Source organism: Diabrotica undecimpunctata, chromosome 3 (genome assembly GCF_040954645.1).
Source record: "Diabrotica undecimpunctata isolate CICGRU chromosome 3, icDiaUnde3, whole genome shotgun sequence".
NCBI lineage: Eukaryota > Metazoa > Arthropoda > Insecta > Coleoptera > Chrysomelidae > Diabrotica > Diabrotica undecimpunctata.
The window spans coordinates 17,962,271-17,984,405 of record NC_092805.1 but is presented as its reverse complement, the minus strand read 5'-3'; the positions used below and the strand labels follow the sequence as shown (position 1 = coordinate 17,984,405).

General features: G+C 31.7%; 2 protein-coding genes across 2 annotated transcripts in view; one reads left to right on the top strand and one right to left on the bottom strand.

The window, feature by feature from the left end:
- The first annotated feature begins 3,801 nt into the window (after positions 1 to 3,801).
- Positions 3,802 to 9,359, top strand: LOC140436497 (uncharacterized). The gene is made up of 2 exons (XM_072525370.1): positions 3,802 to 4,174; positions 6,963 to 9,359. The coding sequence occupies exons 1-2, from the start codon at positions 3,940 to 3,942 to the stop codon at positions 7,943 to 7,945; spliced, it is 1,218 nt and encodes a 405-aa protein (XP_072381471.1). The 5' UTR covers positions 3,802 to 3,939; the 3' UTR covers positions 7,946 to 9,359.
- Positions 9,360 to 9,454: 95 nt separating this feature from the next.
- rogdi (rogdi atypical leucine zipper) overlaps positions 9,455 to 22,135 on the bottom strand; it is a 32,794-nt gene continuing 20,113 nt past the window's right edge. The window contains exons 6-7 of the mRNA XM_072525371.1: positions 20,721 to 20,930; positions 9,455 to 9,650 (exon numbers count right to left, since the gene is read on the bottom strand). Coding sequence (XP_072381472.1) covers positions 9,582 to 9,650; positions 20,721 to 20,930 — 279 coding nt within the window. The 3' untranslated portion in view covers positions 9,455 to 9,581. The remainder of the gene's footprint in view (positions 9,651 to 20,720; positions 20,931 to 22,135) is intronic.

The following is a 22,135-nucleotide window of genomic DNA, read 5'->3' as shown; positions in this document are numbered from 1 at the left end:
GAACGCTTATTCCCGCAACATTTGAATGTAGTTGTATAGGAAAGACTTTTAATTTTAAGTTGTTTTTTTATATAATTTGGCTAACTTAATTATAGTAATTATAAAGAGATGATAAAATTATGTTATTATAATATTTATCCTTTATAAAATATAGATATCCTTTATAAGACAAGTTTTAATTATCTTTTATTACACGTAGGTACAGGTTAATTAACTTATACTCCAGAGTTCGATATTTCAGATGTTTAAAAAGATACAGAAAAGTGGTAATGGAGGTACACAAAAGTTGTACGTATATATACCTACTGAACTAAACACAAAATCAAAATAAATAATGACAAAGTCAACTTTATTTATATCGAATGAGCTAGCTGGCCATCGAATATGAGTGTAGTGAGGGCACACAATATTGCACAACATTTAAAATGACATTTTTGTAATATTCACACATAAAATTATCTTGGTATTGTTTATAATAATGATAACATTGTATATTTTAATAATGAGAACATGATTTAACAAAGAAAAATATGGTATTTTGGAAGATGCTAAATTGATTTCCTCCGAAACAGTTCTTATTGCAAATTGCATAGCAGGCTGAGGCTAATTTCTTACTTAACAAATCGATATAAAAAAACCATTAAGGTTTTATGACTAATAATTAATAAAAATAAAGATTTAGACTTAAGTCGTTGACCTAGAAGTAGTAAGAAGCTGCTCAACATACTTTTTGGACTATCTGTGTTCACCTCCTTGTACGCGTTTGTTTTGGTTGGTTAAAAGGGTAGCCGATGTTGATTTAGGCAAATAAAGACTAGGTACTGCCTCAGGTTTGAGTTTTAGACCCTTTTTAGAAACGTAATTTAAAAGTTCCTGTTGTAGATTTCTTTGGTAATCTTCAGTTTTAAAATGTGTATAACAAATTTTTGCAGTATTACAATTAAAATTAAAATTATCCTATCTACAACAAGATATAATCCACAGTTTTCTGGTCACGCTATCTTTAGGAAATGTATGAAACCTAAAGATTTTATCTTCATTGTCACTATTGCAACAAGCAATTGCACAGCGTACTTTGAAAAAGGTACAAAACCAGATATACAATGGCAAATAACTACTATATACTATACAGTATAAATAAATAGTAACTAAACACCATTTGTATAAAGACACATATATAAGCATATATCTAAATTATTTTTCTATTATAAAATAGATGACTCAGTCAGTATTAAGATACTTTAAAATATATTTATTATCTCATAACTTGCAATTTGCAATAGTCACCATTGATAACCTATATTATTGTTGAACTTTTGTTTTTATACAAGCTTTCTGTCTTGCCGGTGTAAAGTCGTCTGAAGTCGATATTTATTGTGTTTTGCGTTTAAACTAATTTGTGTCTTATTTTCATATTATTATATTGTTTGATAAGTAAATTTTGCATATAATAATCGGTAGGTTATAGTAATGTGTATATTTTTTATTTTACTAAATTTCATTATAACTCATCTAAAATACCATATTGAATTGTAAAACAGATTTTTCTCTATTGTACTCTATTTTGTTTTTATTTCAGTAAAACTGCTTGGAAGTGAGTGACAGTGAATCAGAATAAGCAAATCTACTACTATTTACCTATTTACAGCATTTCCTCTGCAGAAAATTTTTAAATTTCAAGGGAGTTGCATACAAAAAGAGTACTTATATTATTAGTATATGTATGAAAACAAAAATAAATATTTTGCCTGAATCTCTAAGAGAAGTAAAGGTTTTACGCTACTGAAAATATATTTTTTATTCAATTATAACCAAAACAAAACATTTAAAAAAAAATTAGATCACTTTTTAACCATAATTTCAAAATTAATGTGTACGTTAAGCTGTAATAATGGGTTCGAGGTGGTTCAGGCGATCTTAACTACGTCACACTCCTGGGCCAGCTGTCAAATGTCATGCGCAATATCATACCTTGTGTATTCATTGTACCATGATGTTTATACAATAAATATAAAATAAATTGTATATAAATATAATATCTGTGCCGATATGTTTCTGCTTCACAGTGTTGCCATATTTTTTTGTATAAAGTATAGGAGTTTTTAAAATATGAAGATAAACGCGATAAATATAGACGTTTGAATTTCTAGTCTATTTTTTGAATAAAACTTTATTTCATTCGATCAAATATATTGATTGTTCTTTCTATTAGTCTTTTGCCCGTTTAATTTTTTTGGTTTAATATATTTTTTTTACATTCCAATCCCTACTCAGTAACATCGCTTTGTGTTTTTACATATTATTATAAATTGTTTTATTAAATTAACTTCCTCCTGAATGTAAAAGTAGAACTGGCCGTTTAAAAACACGATTGTATTTATTAGATATTAACTTTTGGTTCAATACTGAAGTTATTAGAAAGTCATTAAATATCTAGCCTTTTTTATAGGAATTTTATATTATTTAGATTTAGTTTTTATAATTAAATTTTTAGAATTTAAATATCTGAAACTGAACCTAACAGCAAAGAATATAGATAGACGCTTATAAAGTTTATTCGTTTACCAAATTCCCATCTGTAAACATGAGCACGTGTTGATATTCGCCGTTTAATTCGTCAAGAGGCTATAAAATATAATTTATTACCGTAAGCCAGACAGATTCTCATGTTACAGATCCCAACTTGTGATCATTTTAAATTCTAATTGTATCGTGTTGATTTTTAAGTTAATATATTGTGTTATATTTATGTTATAGTTATTGTTAAGTTATTTACCGGTCGTGTTATTTTTTAGAGTTTAGTTTAATTGTGATATAATGATTAAATTTCAAGAAATTCTTACACTAACAGTTTCAAAAGTAAATATTTTTAAAAATCATATGATACATAGGTCGTACATCAGTACGACCCTGTTTGGCTTAAGGTGGATTTTCACAGGTCCGATATCCGACGGTACGATGATACGATATAAATTTCAGCGAATTTCATTGGTTGAAAAATGACAGGTGGGATTTTCGTACGAAATTAAAAGTCGTCGGAAGAAGTTAAAAATATTTTAACTTTTGCACGAAAATCGGATGAATTTTGACATTGTTGACATTCTAACTTAAACCTTAGCCTTACTTTTGTCGACTGTTTATGTTTACTATTTGAAATATATTTAAAATAGAACAAAGACCTAATTGTTATATTAATGCAATGAATAAAGTATTGGTTTTAGGTCTTCTACACTATGTGAGGCAAAAACGACGAGAACGTAGATAAATATAATTTGTATACATAAATTATATCAAACAAAACAGCTAACATTTATTGTCAGTTAATTGAAATAAATTATTAATCCATTCAATTATCTGACACATGATACATATATATGACACATAATATGTCAAAAAATTTCGGATACGACAATCAAATATATTCGTACAAAAAAATTTCGTATTTCGTGTCATCGGATATCGGATCTGTGAAAATCCAGCTTTACACGTGGTTCTATTGACGATTGGGAATTTGTAGAATGAATAGGGTATAGAAGAGCAGTTCAAATGGGCGATTTGTTGATAGTTTTTATAGATATAATTTTAATGCTTTTAATTATATATGTATTTTTCACGTTTTTATTTTAATTATATATGTATTTTTCAATTTTAAATGTTCTTTTCATATAATAAAATATAAATGTTGCCCATAATTTTGTAGTGAAATAATTGAGTATATGGCAACACTGACGTATATTAAGCTTACATTTAACGTCAAATATCTATAGGTTATGTTTATTGTTTATGTTCATTGTACTAAACTTCAATTTAACCAGCGTCTATATTTTTAAATAATTATTTTAGCATTAAACTGTGTCCATATATTATATCCATTATTATACTAGTACCGGCTTATTACACTAGTACTTTATTAGGATACATAAAGTCAACTGTTATCAGATGGAAGTAAAACAAGAAATTAGCGAGGAAACTTGTAAAGTAGAGGTAGAGTATAATGAATTGGATGATGCTCTTTTGAATAGCTTCAAATGTGAAATTCCGGAGAAATCCAATAGGCAAAGTACACATGACACATATGATTATTTAAACTTAAAGAAATGCCCCATGAATACTGAAATAGAACAACTTGGAAATAAAATTGACCCATTTGAAGCAAACCAAAAAACTGAAAAAGGTTAGTACTAATATATTTAATTCCCCCCTATTCATTTAGAAGTAACATTTATACCAGCTAAGTTAATTTTGATCTCTACAATTTAAAAGCATATAAGTGACAATTACAAATTAAGTGCTTAGTTAAATTAATATTTTTTTAACAAAAGAAATATGAACCACAGAAAAAGACAAATCTGATTTACAGTATTTGTGCCAAACATAGATAACTTTAGTTACAGCATTGCCCCACTTTCTCTTTTCTATTCTTGCTTTGACTTATCTTTATGAGAAAATTTCAGTTAATGTAAAGCAATATTATTTTTTGAAATTTTATTCCTTTTTTTCTCTAATGAATGAAAGACCACTAATAAAGCTTATCTTCCAAATTTTTTCTTAGATTTAACACATTAATCACCTAAATAAAGCAAAAAATATGCCACTATCAGGCTGAACCTAGTTTTTCTAGTGAATCATTAGATTTTTGGACTGGATATAGTGTACTGGCTGTTATAAAGCCTTAGGTTAAAAAAATGACTGGTTAGAAAATATCCGTAAAAGTTCGTAAAAATTCATGCAAACATCACACTTAGACAAACCATATCTTGGTTACCTTTAGTCTTAAAATATTTTACAATCGACTGGTTTAAAGTATAAAAAATAAGCTTTCCTTTTTATTTAGTAATGCTTATGCCTACTTTCAGATATTCTAAAAATATCGAAGTAAGCTTTAGGATCTTCCAATGCTAATTCCTTCAGAAGATATTTGGTAGCTCTTAGTTTATATTCTCTTTTGATCCATTTTCGTATCCATAGCTTCTTTTTATTAATCACATAAATTTCCTCATCCATCTGTTCTAAAGCTGTTAAGATTAGGTTTATTTACTTTATTGCATTGTAGGCTGTTCATCTTACAAAACACAACTCACTTGTGAATTGTACTTAAACAAGTGCAAACGATTTTTGGCATTATGCTTTTTAATGCTATGCATTATGAATTTTATTATGCTTTAGCCCATTATGACCTAGTGTTACTTTTATGTAACGCTTGCAGAGGTACTTAGAAAACTGTACATGAAGTTTCAGTTTGGCTATAATCAAGTAGATGGCAGTGTAAGGCATTCAAAACAAATATAAAAAGCATTCTGTGTAAAGCCATGCTGATAGTTGTTTTAGTTAGTGAGTAACTGCAGTCTAAATCGGATATAATTTAGCAACTATCATGGAGCATAACATTTGTTTCGAGTAAGTGATACAAAAATCTTATTTTTTAGAGTAAAATGCATGATATTTTTACAAGAACACTGTTAAATAATGCTTTTTTGTTGTTGTCTGTGAAAATTTATAAAATACTTTGTGTATGATTGATAAAAACAGCTTTGAATTGTAGAGTTACATATATGTAACGCTAGGCTCTCTGTGTCCTTTTCAACCTTGAAATAAGTATTAGGTAATACTATTTATTTCTTTCCTAACTCTACAAGAAGCAATAGAATTAGCGTATATAGAGATCCCGCCCCGAGATATATACCCGCCTGGGGTATATACTCTGTATATAGAATGATGCAGATAAAATCTTCATTGATCCTCCGGATGCCAGTGAATTAACGAATGAGGATTCTGGAAACGAGGATGAGGAAGGTACTTTAGATAATCTAGTTAGCAGTCAACTTCTGTCCAAAGTGGAAATTAGATTTAAAAAATATAGAGATGGTGATGATGACGAGGCTCTTTCAGATAATGTATCCGAAACAAAATACAAACGGAGAAACTATAGAAAATGAGAATTTTGAAAAGCAGGAAGAGGGGGACGATATCCCAAAAAAAATTAAGCTTAACAGTAAAATCAACTGGAACGAGAATTGTGATTTAATTCCGTCACATGCACCTTTTCCTGTGCAAAGCAATAAAAAAGATATCGAAAATCCTGTTGGTCTATTCGAAAAAATGTTAGATGATAATATTATCCAGATATTAGTAGCAGAAACAAGAAGGTATGCCATTTTTAAAAACTGTCCAGATCCTCAAATTACGTCCTCCTGTGGGAACTATGCATGGATATAGCAAAAAAAAATATGTGCAAATTCCAAGACCGCAAATCATTGCCAAATATAACAATAATATGGAAGGCATGGATTTAATGGACCAAAACATCTCTACATATAGAATTGGAATCCTTTCAAAAAAGTGGTGGTGGTGTATGTTCATATGGCTTATTGATGCAAGTATTAGTAACAGCCGGATACTCTACAAGCACCACTACCCCAAGATTTCAAAGTTAGATTTCAGAAGATGTATTGCTCAGTCATGTCTTAAAAAATATATAAATGCTCCAAAGCATGGAGGAAGACCCAGTTCTTGGCTATCTAGTGTCCCGCTTAATAGAATCTCAGACAATCTAAGGTACTATGGAAACAATCATCTTTTAATATTTATACCTAACAACAAAAGACGTCGCTGTGCAGGAGAGGGGTGTAGCAGTAGTACTCAAACAATGTGTAGCAAATGTGATGTCGGCATGTATATTGACTGCAATTATACTTTTCATGAAGTCATCCTAGTTATAATATAAATTTCATTGTGTTTATTCATAGCGTTACATTTATGTAACACAAATTTTTTTGTTAGTTAATAAGTTTTTGGGTTAAAAAATTGTTAATTTGTCTATTATTATATATTTTTGATAAAAATATATTAGTTTCTTTAATAAATTACAAAAAAAAGAACTCTGGTCATAATGGGTTAATTTGATAATTGAATTCATTTTTATTTATACTTAAATATTTAACTATAGTTGGTTTGTATTTTAGGTTATCTCCAAGACGAACACAAAATGGAAATTATGGAGGCACTAATTGAAGATCCATCTTACAAAGGAAATTATATGAGTCAACACTCCGAAGGAAAAATATTAAATAAAAATATGAAAGCAGCGACTGGACAAAGACCTTACAAGTGCGAAATTTGTTTTAAACAGTTTATTACCACAAGCGCTTTAAAAAACCATTTGAGAACACATACTGGAGAAAAACCTTATGGGTGTGAAATTTGTTTTAAGCAATTTAATCAAGCTAGTAGTTTGAAAACACATTTGAGGGTGCACACTGGAGAAAAACCTTACAAGTGTGAAATTTGTTTAAAACAGTTTAGTGAAGCAGGTACTTTAAAAACACATTTGAGACTGCACACTGGGGAAAAAGATTACAAGTGTGAAATTTGTTTAAAGCAGTTTTCTCAGGCAGGTTCTTTAAAAAAACATTTGAGAGTGCACACCGGAGAAAAACCTTACAAGTGTGAAATTTGTTTAAAACAGTTTAGTGATGCAGGTACTTTAAAAAAACATTTGAGACTGCACACTGGGGAAAAAGATTACAAGTGTGAAATTTGTTTAAAGCAATTTTCTCAGGCAGGTTCTTTAAAAAAACATTTGAGAGTGCACACCGGAGAAAAACCTTACAAGTGTGAAATTTGTTTAAAACAGTTTAGTGAAGCAGGTACTTTAAAAACACATTTGAGACTGCACACTGGGGACAAAGTTTACAAGTGTGAAATTTGTTTAAAGCAGTTTTCTCAGGCAGGTTCTTTAAAAAATCATTTGAGAGTGCACACCGGAGAAAAACCTTACAAGTGTGAAATTTGTTTAAAACAGTTTAGTGAAGCAGGTACTTTAAAAACACATTTGAGACTGCACACTGGGGAAAAAGATTACAAGTGTGAAACTTGTTTAAAGCAATTTACTACAAGAGGTCAATTAAAACAACATTTAAAAAATAAACACTGGAGAAAAACCTAACAAGTATGAAACTTGTTTAAAGCAGTTTTCTCAGGCGGGTTCTTTAAAAACACATTTCGCACCTTGAAAACGAAAGTGACATCCCAAAATCTAGATACTTCAGTATGACTCTAAGTTTTTCGAACAGTTCTGTAATGGATGTTGAACTAAAATAACCTATTTACATACTATAATTAATATTATTTAACAGTTTGATTAAAGTAGAGTAAGTTTCTACCGAAGAAGGCAAGTTAATATTTGTCAAACATAGGAAAAAGTTTTCCATTTCGGAAATGAAGTGCATCAAAGATGGTACTGCCAAAGATTATAGACGCATATATACGTATATGCGTCTATATTCTTTGGTACTGCATCAACATTTAGTACTCCAAATAAAAAAAGAAATAAGTCAGCTTTAAAATCTAAGTTGGATGAGTGCGACAAAGGAGTGCTTCGTCGATTTATTATTCATTTTTGTACCACCGAAAAACAATTTCCAACTTTACGACGAGTACATAGAAAATTTGTCACTGAGTACAACTACAATGGTTCGCGTGAATCATTGAGAAAAGCAATGAGGGATATAGGGTTTCGTTGAAGAAAAACAGAAACTAATAAAAAACTTTTAATGGAAAAACCGGAATTCCATCCATGACATGCAATTAGTACAGCCAAACTTTTTAAATTAATGAATAATGGCCAATAGTTTTTTCTATAGGTATTGGCCTATTTTCAAAAGCCATAATAAATAAATTGATAATGTCTTGTACTGAATTGCTCCCAAAGTACCATTTTATTATTTGTACCCATTCTTCTGTTGTATACACAGTCGGCATATTTAATTTTTATCTTCACACTTACGCAGTAACCTCTAAAAAGAAATACATAGCATAGCGTTCGGCCTGTCTCGTATGCAGTTTACCATTCAAGAGAACGGACGAATGGCGATGTTGCCAAAATTATCTCGATGTTTTATTCAAGATAATTTATAATTTCGTCAAATAAAAATGCGAATCTGTAAATTTTTCATGGATTTAAGAAATTTTGTACCGGTATTTGTGTCAATTAGTGTTTCATTTTTAATATCATCATCCAGTTTTGAATGGCAATATAACTGCGCCACTGATCGCTAATTTTTTGAATCAATTCAATGTTTTAATTCAAATATGTAATAAGGCAACCCTGCCGCTGTTTCTTACTTATAAGCTGGAAATAATCATCTGGCGTGCATAAGGAATCTGGAGGGGAGACCAAGGGGAAATATGATTGTTTTTTTTTTCTATTCGCTGAAAATATGATTTTATATCTGTGTTAGATTAAATTCCTGTTAAATTCTACTATACCTACCATAAACTTTTACCTACACTGCATATGTTGCTAATTCAGAGTGATAGGGGATATTTACCTAACATACAAGCAAAGTATGTAATCAATTTCTATTTGTATTGTTCATTGAGGACCCTCATTTCTTAGTCCTTCATAAATAAGAGGAGGTTTTGGTATAAGCTTCTTTCTGTTAAAAAAAATATCTCAACAATACTTACATTTATTAACACCTACAATATATACATTTGTCAAACCAACAACAAGAAATTGACAATATCAATAATTATTATAATATTTAATAAATTCTCAATAAATTATTCGATTTGTGAGTCTAACTTGGTATGGGACTAGTGGGTCTGGAGCCTACGGTAAAATCTTTATACTGAGAAAAAACACAGATCTGAAACAAAAAATATAAATTAAAATATTGTTCTCACACAAAACCGATACTAGTGAGGCACTTGTGGACATAACTTCTACTCCCTAAATCAACGATCGATTTAAACTTTTCTCAGAAGATAAAGAAACTTAAAATTAGTGAACAGACCATTTAGTAAGGGTTCGAATTATTTATACTGATTTATTTGTATGGTGTAAAATGTTAATTTTTCTATTAAAACTATTTGTTCGGACTGTTGGGCCGTTGTCTTCTGAGATTAGTTCTCGACGTTTCGCTAACACTATAGTCAGAATCCAGAAATCTAGGCAGTAAATTCTTGGAAGTAATAGTGATGGTTCATTGCTATTGTAAATCTTCCAATGGCGTACGAAAAATATCATAAGAAGTTACGATAAAGCTACTTGTATTAAATAAATATGTACCTATTTATAATTATGTTAATTTTAATATGATTATTGTTGAAATTTGGGTTATTATACATATATTAATATAATATACATGGTGTTTGGTAACGAATGGCCATAACTTAATCTTAGATTCCTGAGATTAAAATAGGCCGATTTAAACTAACTCACTTTAGTACGAAAGTTGATAATAATCAAAATAAAGGGGGTCAAAGTTAAACTTTTATTTTTAAATATTTCGTGATAGGCATGGGATAACAACACGAAATTTGGTAAGCTGGAGTTTTTTGGGACGAGAAATCAAAATTCGCCACTAAAAATGATGAAGGACGCCACATAGATCTTTCAGTGCTCGTTTAATACGTTCAATTTTTTTATCTCCCACTCGACATACTTTTAGAATCAAAACTTTTATTCTCTTAATATTTTTACTTAGAAAAGATATACTACATCGCTGTACAACCCATTACTTTTTATTATTGTTTTATAAATTTGAATTAATTACAACAAATAATAATTTTAGTTTAGAAGGTAATAGTTACACCTCCCTAAAACCGCGATAGTCGGTGAAAGTCGGCTACTCAGGTATTCAGTTGTTTTGCTATCGAAGTAAACAGTGGTGTGATGACGATGAGTAGAATACTATTTTGCTGACGTCACGTTGCCCAGCAACCGTCGATTCTATTCGTTGTTGCTACGCAACGTGACGTCAGCAAAATAGTATTCTACTCATCGTGGCCCCACCGCAGAACATGACTCACATCGATTAGATTATCTAAGCAGTGAACACTTATTTTACTTAAATATAAGGTTGAATTCTCGGATAAATGAACTTTGATCTATCGAGCACAGTTTAATTTAATCTTGTCCAAGTACTTTCGATCCCTAGATCATCTTGAAATGCCCCTGAAGATGATCTAGGGATCGAAAGTACTTGGGCAAGATTAAATTAAACTGTGCTCGATATATGCCTTTTATTTGATCAAAGTTCACTTATTTTACTGTTGTGAGTAATATGGAAAGTGAAAGCAGTAAAAGTAAACGACGTCCAAATTTTTCGATGGGAGAAAAAACTATTATATTCAATGTGTATTGTGGACTCCGTGAAAGGAATAAAAGTATGTCGGTCAACGATGTAGTTACCCTGTGTAGTGATTTGACTAAAGTTTCGACGAGAAGTGTATACAGAATTGTAAACAATTTTAAACAAAGTGAAGGCAAATTGAATGATGGACCTGTTGAAACCTTTAAACCAGAGGTAGAAAACGCATTCAGCTTGAAGATCATACCAAATATGCTATTCGGAGGAAATTCCATGCTTTCTTTTTTCGGAACGAAATCCCAACCTTAAAGAAAGTTGAAGTTGAAATAAATTCCGATAATTCAATACCCAAAATATCACGACGTGTTTTATTGCGAACATTAGAACAAATGAACATTATATATATAAAAATAAGCAGGAATAGTGTTCTTTTAGAAAAAGATGAAATTGTTTTGTGGCGTAGAAAATACTTACAAAAAATCCGAGAGTATCGTCGTGAAGGACGAAAAGTATACTATTTAGATGAAAGTTGGCTAAATCAAGGTCATACTGTCTCAAAGGTGTGGCAAGATTTGGAAATTAAAAGTCGTCGACAAGCCTTCATTGAAGAGCTTTCATTAGGATTAAAAACACCAAGAAAACCAACGATTACCATGAGGAAATGGACGCTCAAAGATTAGAAGGTTGGTTTTCAAATATTCTACCAAGCCTTGAAGCAAATTCTGTCGTTGTTATGGACAATGCGTCATACCACAGTCGACGGTTGGAGCCATCACCAACGACTGCCTGGAGAAAAGGTGAAATAATCAACTGGCTCTCTCAAAAAAATATACCATTCAATGACAACATGTTGAAAGTAAAATTATTAAACCTCGCGAGGATACATATACCCGTTTTCAAGAAATATGCAGTCGATGAAATGACTCGTGCAAACAACATAATTGTACATCGCCTTCCTCCTTATCATTGTGAGCTGAACCCTATCGAGCTTATATGGGCTCGAATAAAAAACCAAGTGGCAAGGGAAAACTTGAGTTTTAAAATGGAGGAGGTGAAGTGCTTGTTAGCTACTGCCATACAGAATGTCACACCTGAGTCTTGGAAAAATTGTATAAGACACACTATAAAAGAAGAAGATAGAATGTGGGACTTAGACACAAGAGTGGACATTTCGGTTGAACCATTAATTATCAATGTAAATAATAGTGATCGCGATAGCTCTTCATCAGCCGACGAGTCGTCTTCATACGATGATTAATATTTTAACTTCCTGTGGAGGTCGAACCATTTTATTAAGATTACTTTCGTATGTAAGTAAGTTTGTTTTGTTAACCTAGTTTTCAAACTAAAATACATTTTGTACCAATATACTTTGCTCTTAACAAAAATGAATACTTCTTATATATATCAGGTATATTCGATTCGATTTATTTTATTTAATTATAATATATATGTATGAGTGTTTGTAAGTTCACTAAAAGTAAAAGTTCACTTCATGTAATCGGCAAGTTCAGAATTGGATTTTCATAATTATGTAAATTAGTATATTTAAAATATAAGTAATTCCAATGAAAAGAAACCTTTCATTGAAATAACAGCAGGGTAAATCTCTCTACCTGCCTTTTTGATAATTAATTTTTGTAACAAACAAAAAATGTCATTAAAAAAAATTATAGTTTGTCATTAAATGTCATAGAAAGTTTCTTTGTCTAGTATGTTTTGTACAAAATTATGGAATTTGTAAGTAAGTGTTTTTTTTGTGATAAGAAGTATACACTTCAAAGTTAAATATAAGTCTCATATCATATTATATTAAGATTAATTTTTAAAAGTCACTGCAACAGTATGAACGATACGCTACTGAATGCTAAACTAGGAAGTCAATGAGCAATTTATCTCTCTCTATATTATGACAACGTTGATCTACTATTCCTTTCTACCGGTCCTAGAATGCGATGTTGTCATGTATGACTTTTACAAAGAATATTATCGTACTTTTGAATTTTTTTTATATATAAGTATTGTATATAAATATAATATACATAAATATTGATGTTACTAAATACATTATATTATATACCTTAACAAATACAAAACGATCATTAATATGATAATTTTGCTGCATGTCAATGATTAAATGATAAATTGCTAGAATATATATCATTACAAACTGGCAACGATGTTGTTGGTTTATCGCATTCACAGTTCGGAGAATTTACTGCCTACAAATTTGATTCTCATGTATAGGGATTTGCATCTTCTGGAGATGATACTGCTACGTAAGCTGAAACTGACGCCGCGTTGTACTACTGAGGCCATATTTATATTTTCTACTCGCCTCCCCTCCACTGGTTTCGGCGTGAGAGGGCGTGTCGTTGTGTGTAGCTTTTCTTTTTTTCGTGATTTGCGGGAAGGCTGTTTGTGGATTTTAATATTGGTATCCATGTTTTGTCAATTTTTAGTCCTTCTATCCGATTAAAATTATTTGAATGCTTATATATTTCCACCGCTTCCCGATATAACCGTGGGTAGTACTGTGATGTTTTATCCAGCATTTGCGTTTCTTTAAAGCGTGTTCGACAACGGCAGATTTGTCGATATGTCCTAAACGATAATGGCTTTTATGTTCGTTTATTCTTATGTTTGTGTGTCTTTTCGTGGTTCCCACATATACTATTCCACATGTGCATGGTATTCGGTATACTCCGGCCGTTGCTAACGGGTCGCGTTTGTCCTTCACCGATCTTAACAGTCCTTGATTTTATTCGTTAGCTTGAAAATGGTCTTTACATTGGCTTTTTTAAGTATTCGCCCAATTCTGTCTGTTACTCCCGATATATCGCACCTTGAAAACCATATGGCAATATCTGCAATTTTTTCGTAAAATGACCTTTTAATGCAGTCTAATAGAAAAAAAAATCTATTTTTTAATGCTATTTAGCAGCATCTGCAACGAATTTTAAATTCGGCACCAGAAAGATACGTCCTTATGGCTTTTGTAAAATATCTATTCATCTTTTTATACCATCAGGCATTATCTGCAGTTGTTGCTTTATGGTTCTAAAATAGGAACAAAAACTCAGCCTGTACCTACTTTTATCTGTTCTACAAAACAGTGAAAATTTATAGGAAGATCAATGGAAAAAACTAATGTGAAATATAGAAGAGTAAATCCAGACAGTAATCGTGGAGCAAACTATGTCTATTTCTTCGAAGTGGAAGGCAAGAAATATAGAGTGTGTAAGCACAATTTTATTGCAACACTGGGAATAAGCGTCAAGACTATAGCAAATATACAACGTCGTACTGTAGATGGGTTTATCCCAAAAGACAAGCGAGGAACTCACAAGAATGGAACAAGAATCGACGAAGTCGTGAAACAAAACATAATGAGTTACATCGAATCCATTCCTAGAGTGGAATCCCACTACTTAAGAAAACAAACTACCAGAGAGTTCGTCAGTGGTGACAAAACTCTGGCTGATATTCATCGCGATTATATAAAATTTTGCGAAGAAAAAGGTTCGGTGTTCGGAAATTACGCTACGTTTAGGACCATATTTAACACGGAATTTAATATAAGTTTCTTTAAGCCCAAAGAAGACCTCTGCTCGCTATGTGAAAGTTACAAAAATTCATTACATAAATCTACATTAGAAGCAGCCTATAATACTCACCGTCAAGAAGTGGAACTTAGTAGAAAAGAAAAAGAAAATGACTCAAAATCTGCAAAATCTAATACTTGCATTACTGCTTGTTTTGACTTACAAGCCGTATTACCGACACCTTCAGGCGATGTCTCCTTATTTTATTACAAAAGGAGATTATCAACATTTAATTTCACAATTTTTGACCTGACCACAAATGCAGGACACTGCTACCTTTGGTTCGACGGAATTGCCAATCGTGGTCCAAACGAAATAGCCTCATGCCTGTTACAATTTCTGAGGAACCATGCCAGAGAACAGGAAATAATGTTATATTCAGATAACTGCAGTGGGCACAATAAGAATAAGTATATTGTCTGTCTTTATCTCTATGCAGTACAGAAATTGAACATACCTAAAATTACCCACAAATTTTTGATAACAGGTCGTTTCCAAAATGAGGGAGATAACATGCATTCTTTGATTGAGAAACAAAAAAAAGGGCATTAAAAGGAGAACCAATTTATGTGCCTGCGCAATGGGTCTCAGTAGTTCAAACAGCGAAAAAAACAGGTGAACCTCACAAAATTAATGAAATGTCTACATCGGATATATTGGACTTTAAAAAATTATGTAAGGAAATGGGGAACAATTATAATATTGACGAAGAAGGAAATCGGGTCGTCTGGAATGAGATTAAGATGATCAAGGTGGAGAAGACACTTGAAAATAAGTTTCAGGTTAAGACAAGCTACAATGATACAGAGTTCAGAACCATTAATATAAGGCGAAGACAACGAGGGTTGGTGGCTAATATGAAACTAAGTAAAGCATATTCGCATCCACCAGGAATATCTAATCTAAAAAAACAAGATCTGCTCTCACTATGTAAGGCTAATGTTATTCAAGAGCACTACCATAGGTTTTATGAAGATTTACATGTGAACAATGGAACAGTAGAAACCGAACAAACAGAATACAATATTCATGATTTTGATTAAGTGTTAAAACCAAAAAATTGTAATAAATAAGTACAATCTTAAATAAAAAAAACTTTTATTTGATATGAATTTTTACAGCATCATTTTCCAAAATTGATATATATTTTAAAACCATATGGCCGTATGTGCTAAAATACCTATTTCCTGAAATAAATTTCACATACTCCTTACTGCATATAAAAATATGCAAAATTAAAGACAATTATGCTAAATATCAGGTTTGTAGCTTAATTTTTGGAATAACAGTAAATAATATTAACTTAAAAAAAATTTAAACGCTCATAACTCAACATTATGATTTTTGCAGTTACTGCCCTATGGTTTTCAAGGTGCGATATATAGGCCAAGAACGCTTTGCCTATACATGCTGTTTCTTCGTCCTTTCTTCTAGAAACGTTTTTATTCGCTTTATGTATTTCTCTTCTGGTATAACCATTAGAGGTGAGCGCTTTTTCAATATGAAGAAGTTCACTTTGCAGATGCTGTGGTTCACAAATTCTCTTCGCCCTTTCCGCCAGAGTTTTGATGATACCTTGTTTCTGACCTGGATGATGATTTGAGTTCCTGTTTAGGTATCTATCCATATGTGTAGGTTTTCGATACACTTTATGTCCTAAATAACCTTCCTTTCGATTTACTAATACATCTAGGAAGGCTAGTTGTTGATCTTTCTCCGTTTCCATCGTAATATTTGGATGTAGTGTGTTTATATAAGACGTATATATGGCCGTGAAAGCCTAACGCATTTTATCAGTCGCCTCTACGGGGAGGTAGTAACTACCTACTACAGAAGACTAGATTGTCTACGGAAGAGGAAAGCTCAACTTCTTGCGTCGTTAGCTTTTCTATCACGATGTCGAGACAACGGGGTACTACAGAATTTCTTACGAACAAATCGATCCATCAAAACAAGTCAAGCCAATATAATATCGCACATGCTAAAGAAAAGTGACACTATACGAAATTTACGTATTTTGTACAGATGGCGGCATCTACTACAAAATTTAGAAATACACAATACAATAAAAATATCATTTTTCTAGTACAACTATTGCCGACTAGATGGCAGAAATCCGTTTTGTCATTTTCTGAAAGATGATCTTCTACAATATTGAAAACCGTCATTATGTCAGTGGTGACGAACGTGATTACTACAACTTAACATTCAAATTGTGAAATAACGTCTTCTTCAGTTTAAGGACACTTTACCTGTATCAGTTTTAAGGTTAGTATTGACTTTGCAATTAGGAATAACGTCACTTTATTTTTAATGTCACTATGGCTTTTGGTTTGTAGTATTAATAGCTAAATTAGCCGCTTCCAAAAGCGACATTTATTGTTTAGTGCCACTGTTCCGTATACATCTTGTAAATATAATTGACTTTGTGGTTAGCAATAACGCCACTTTGTCTTTAGTGACATTGTAGCTGTTAATTTATAATATTAATAGCTGCAGCAAGTGCTACCATAGCGTCATGTTTTGTTTAGTGACATTGTTGTTTATACGATTATTTAAATATATGATTACATTTGGCTTTTATGTCGTAATTTACTGCAAACTTGAGACTGTTAATTATTAAAATTTTTAAACACCATAGTTGTGTCGTCGTTTTTTTTATTTGGTTTATTCAATCTATTAATATGAATTTTCATTTGGTAACAAAGATAATAACATACTAATCATATAGATACTAATATAATCATTTTTAAAATCGGTTCTTTGTAAATAAAATCTGAGAAAAACTGTAAAAATAGTTATTTTGACTATAAGTTCACCTTTATGCTTCTGATGCTCAATATTTTCTTTTAGACTTCAGAATGCCGTTTCGTGGACGAATATTGGTAGAGCTAGCTAATAAATCTGTCGATCCACCTAACTCAACACAAATATACGAGAATTGTGATATTGCACATGATCCAATGCCAACGGAAAAGCAAATTATTAACGAGGAGGTTTTACTGTCAACAGCATCTAATGTGGAAGACCCCAATTCAAATACTCCCATATTATTGAATAATACAGATCTAAGTGAACACAATAATAATACTGTGGACAATGTTTCCGATTTTTCTCCAGTGTCAGACGACGATAAAGAATATTTGCCATATTATTCGTCCAACACAAAGAAACGCCGTTACAAAAATTTGCTGGCACCATCCAATACAAAAAAACTACGCAGGGCGTCTTCTAGCTCCGACTCCTCTTCAAGCTCTGATACTTCTTCTAGCACCACTTCGTCTTGCACAAGCTCATCTTCCAACTCAGGTTTGTCAACTAGTTCAATATCAGGCACTCATAAAAGCGAATCAGAAGAACATCCCGTTTATGTTGCTACGGAAAACAACATTTCTGTCGAAAGCATTAACATGCGACAAAATGCTCTTGAAAATTATAATGATATTTTAGGTTTGGTACAACCCGACAATCAATTAGCGCTACCAGCAGTTACCCCGTCAAATTTTGCTACAGGCATTGAAAATCTGTCCTCCAAACAAGCAGACGATTGCGTTGTGCCAAAAATAGTTAGAAGACCTGGACAAAGTAGGAAGGCAGTTGCTAAAACATTGAGAAATTCAGGAAAGGAATACCTGTCAGCTTCTCGTAACCGTAGGGTTATACCTGCAAGAAAAATGGGATCTCCATGTACAACTCAATGCCGTTTAAAATGTGCTGACCACATTTCAGAAGAAATTCGAAAACAGATATTTGATAGCTATTGGGCTATGGGATCGCTGACACGTCAGAGAGAATTTATTGCAAGGAGTATGGTACCTGTTATCCCAAAATATCAGTACCAAATGGTTAACAGTAACAGGAAACTTAAACAATCTTTTCATTTGAAAGTAGATACATCTAAGACAGTGCGAGTATGTAAAATTTTTTTTAAGAATACTCTTGGAATATCTGATCGTCCAATACGTACTGTAATATCAAAGATAGACAACAAAGGAATAATTGATACAGAACAGAGAGGAAAACATGGAAAACATGCAAAATTAAATGATAGCTTATTATCTGCTGTACGAAATCACATAAATGGAATTCCACGAATAGAAAGTTACTATTTAAGGCAGCAAACCACCAGGGAATTCATTGATGGAGGTAAAACAGTTTCAGACCTCTATAGAGATTATAAAGAAGATTGTATTAGAAAAAGTCTTTCATTTGTGGATATTCAAATTTATAGAAAAATTTTTAAAACTGACTTTAACATTAGCTTCTTTGTCCCAAAAAAAGATCAATGTGATCTTTGTGCAGCATACAACATCGCTCAAGCAGGTAATAAGGAAGCTCTTCAAGAAAAATATAATATTCATATTTCTGAAAAAGAGAAAAGTCGAGAAGAAAAGAATAACGATAAACTATTGGTATGCGACAATGTAATAGTAGCATGTTACGACCTACAAGCTGTTTTGCCCTGTCCAAGAGGTGATGTCTCAGTCTTTTACTACAAAAGTAAAATGAATTGTTTTAATTTCACTATATCAGCAATAGGAAGAGACCAGACTGAGTGTTTTTTCTGGAATGAGGTAGAGGGCCAACGTGGAGCAAATGAAATAGCAAGTTGTGTTCTTAAATATATTAGAAAGATGTCAGAAATGACTGTATCTACTAACCTCAATATAATTTTCTACTCAGATAACTGCAGTGGTCAACAAAAGAACCAATTTATGATTTCTTTGTACGTTTATTGCTTGCTAACTTTAAAAAACTTGACTTCAATTACACATAAGTTTCTAATAAAAGGGCATACACAAAATGAAGGTGACGCTGCCCACTCTACAATCGAAAGAGAAGTAAAGAAAACGTTAAGGTCCGGTCCTATTTATGTGCCTTCGCAATACATTACCGCAATACGAAAAGCAAAGAAAAAAGGCAATCCTTATACTGTAAATGAATTATGTTATAAAGATTTTTACGATATCAAGGAACTTGCAAATCTAGTTAACTTACAACGAAACAAAGAAGGTGAAACTGTAAAACTGACTGATATTAAAGTAATAAGAATTGAAAGAGATGAAGATAATATTAAAGTAACTTACAAAAATTCGTACTACGAAGACTATAAAGAAATTGATATAGATGGTTCTAACAGGTGTAAAACACGGAAAAATCGACCAATGAATCAGCAGTTCCCATTAAAGCAATTATATCCCACACGACTTTCTTTGAGCGAATTAAAGAAAAAACACATACAAAGCATGATAGACCAAAATATAATACCTGAATATTATAGTGTATCGTATTATAATAATATTTTATAATTTTTTCTAATTTGTTTCTGACTTTTTATGTTAATTTCATTCCGATAATTTTTCAACTGTGTAGCCAACGGTATAAATTAAGTTTTTTTATATTTTTAAGAATGTTGTAACTTATTTTCAATAAAAAATTATGTAACTATAAAAATATTTCACTGCTTATACTATATTAAATGATTTTATTAATTTTTTTACTAGTATCAGACTTGGAAACAGAAAAACTACATAATTAAGTGTATAAGGTAATAAATAAGGTTTTTTAAAAAAATATATTTCAGTCACTAACTTTATTTCTAAAGGATCATATTTCGCAACAAAGTATGTCAAAAACTTTAAACGCTGATTCTGTAAAATTGATTATTTTGGATAGTGTCACTTTTCTTTAGCATGTGCGATATATGCACGCATGGAAAAAACACTATTACGAGAACGAATACACGACACTATTTGACTAAATTTGGCGAAGGTTGACAAGGAGCTTCTAGATTTGTTTTACGTTTTGAGCAACAGGTTGAAATATGCAGATTGGAATAAGATTGAATCCATTTGTTACAGAAAAATGGAAAATGAACTAGGAAGGAACACTGAAGGCCAGAAAAACAAAAATTCTAGCAATATAAGCAACTACTACAAAAATTATAAACATCGATCTCACTTATAAAGTATTCCACAAGCGGTTCAACTGTAAATAATTAATGTGATCAAACATTTACCTTATCTTTTAGTTGTTGGCATAGCTGCAATCCAACAGTAAAGAGTACTAATACTTCGTTTAACCAAGGTACTGAACACTCGGCAGGAGTAGAGTCGGGCGTCATAACGCCCTGATTGTTCATCAAATGGTACATAACAAATACCAATTTGTGGCTTTGGATATAAAAACTTATTGCTAGATCTTCTGCTAAAGGCGGCGCAAGCGATTTCTGCAAAAAAATTGTAAAATTATTTAAAGTAAGTTTATTTTCAGTCTTGGTAGCGACCGGCTTACAGATCGAGGCGTTCATGGTTCATACAAGCGAAAATAGAGGTGGACTATTCCAGATTATTCTATAGAAAATGTCACACTGAGAATGCAGTACGGGTAAGATACGGCAATGCTTTTCTTATGGAGAATAAACGCGCAGGGTTGTCGGTTTTCTCCAGCTGTTGATTGCTCATTGTCTCACAGGACAGGCTTGGATAAAATGCATCTGCCGGCAGTACGAGTAAAATATTTTATATCATGTATACGTATACAGTAGAATAAAAAGGCATTGATGAGTTATTGACAACGAAAACTATGAATTTTGCATATAAAACGTCAACATGAGATATACAATTGAATCATATTCATAAGAGTAACATTTGAACACCTCTTTACAAGAACAACATACAATAACTGTAGTTTTAATGTTTTACATAAAATAGAAAAAACCTACATAATTTCTAGGAAAGAATTTGGAAAATTGGAAATGATATTATTTATAGATATTATATATAATATTCAAATTTCCAATTCTTTCATAGAAATTAGATTTTTTCTATTGTATGTTAAATATTAAAAATACAGTTATGTTGTTTCTATAAATAGATCTTCATTTCTTTTGTAAAACTTCTGCTACAAATTACCATCATTAACATAATCACCTAAATATGGCCATAAACTAAATATTGCCATAAACTTGTTTGTCATAATTAGTATTTGATAAACTCCAAGCTTTCCCTATTTCACCCCCTACCCATCCTAAGGATGGGTAGGGGGTGAAAGTGCTTTTGGAAAACGAAACTACACTTCAAAATTTAGTCCGAGTTTCAACAGAGAGCATGGAGTCCCATAAGTTTAAATCCGGTGAATTATTTAACGGTTGCCCTAAACTCGTAGCGTTAAATGTGTTGTGTTTTTTACAAAATACGGAACAACTTAATGTAAGTGCTGCTGTAAGACGTACTTCGTTGATGACTGGTGTTAGCGAAAGAAGCATTTACAATTTCAAAAAAGAAAAAGAACAGAGTGGAACGTTGAAATCGCCAAAAAAACGTAAAAAACGAGTGTGTCAATCAAATTCTAGAATATTCACATATGACGAGGGTGTAAGAAGTATTCTACGGAGAATTGTTCATTGTGAATTTTTCATGAAAAATTTGCCGC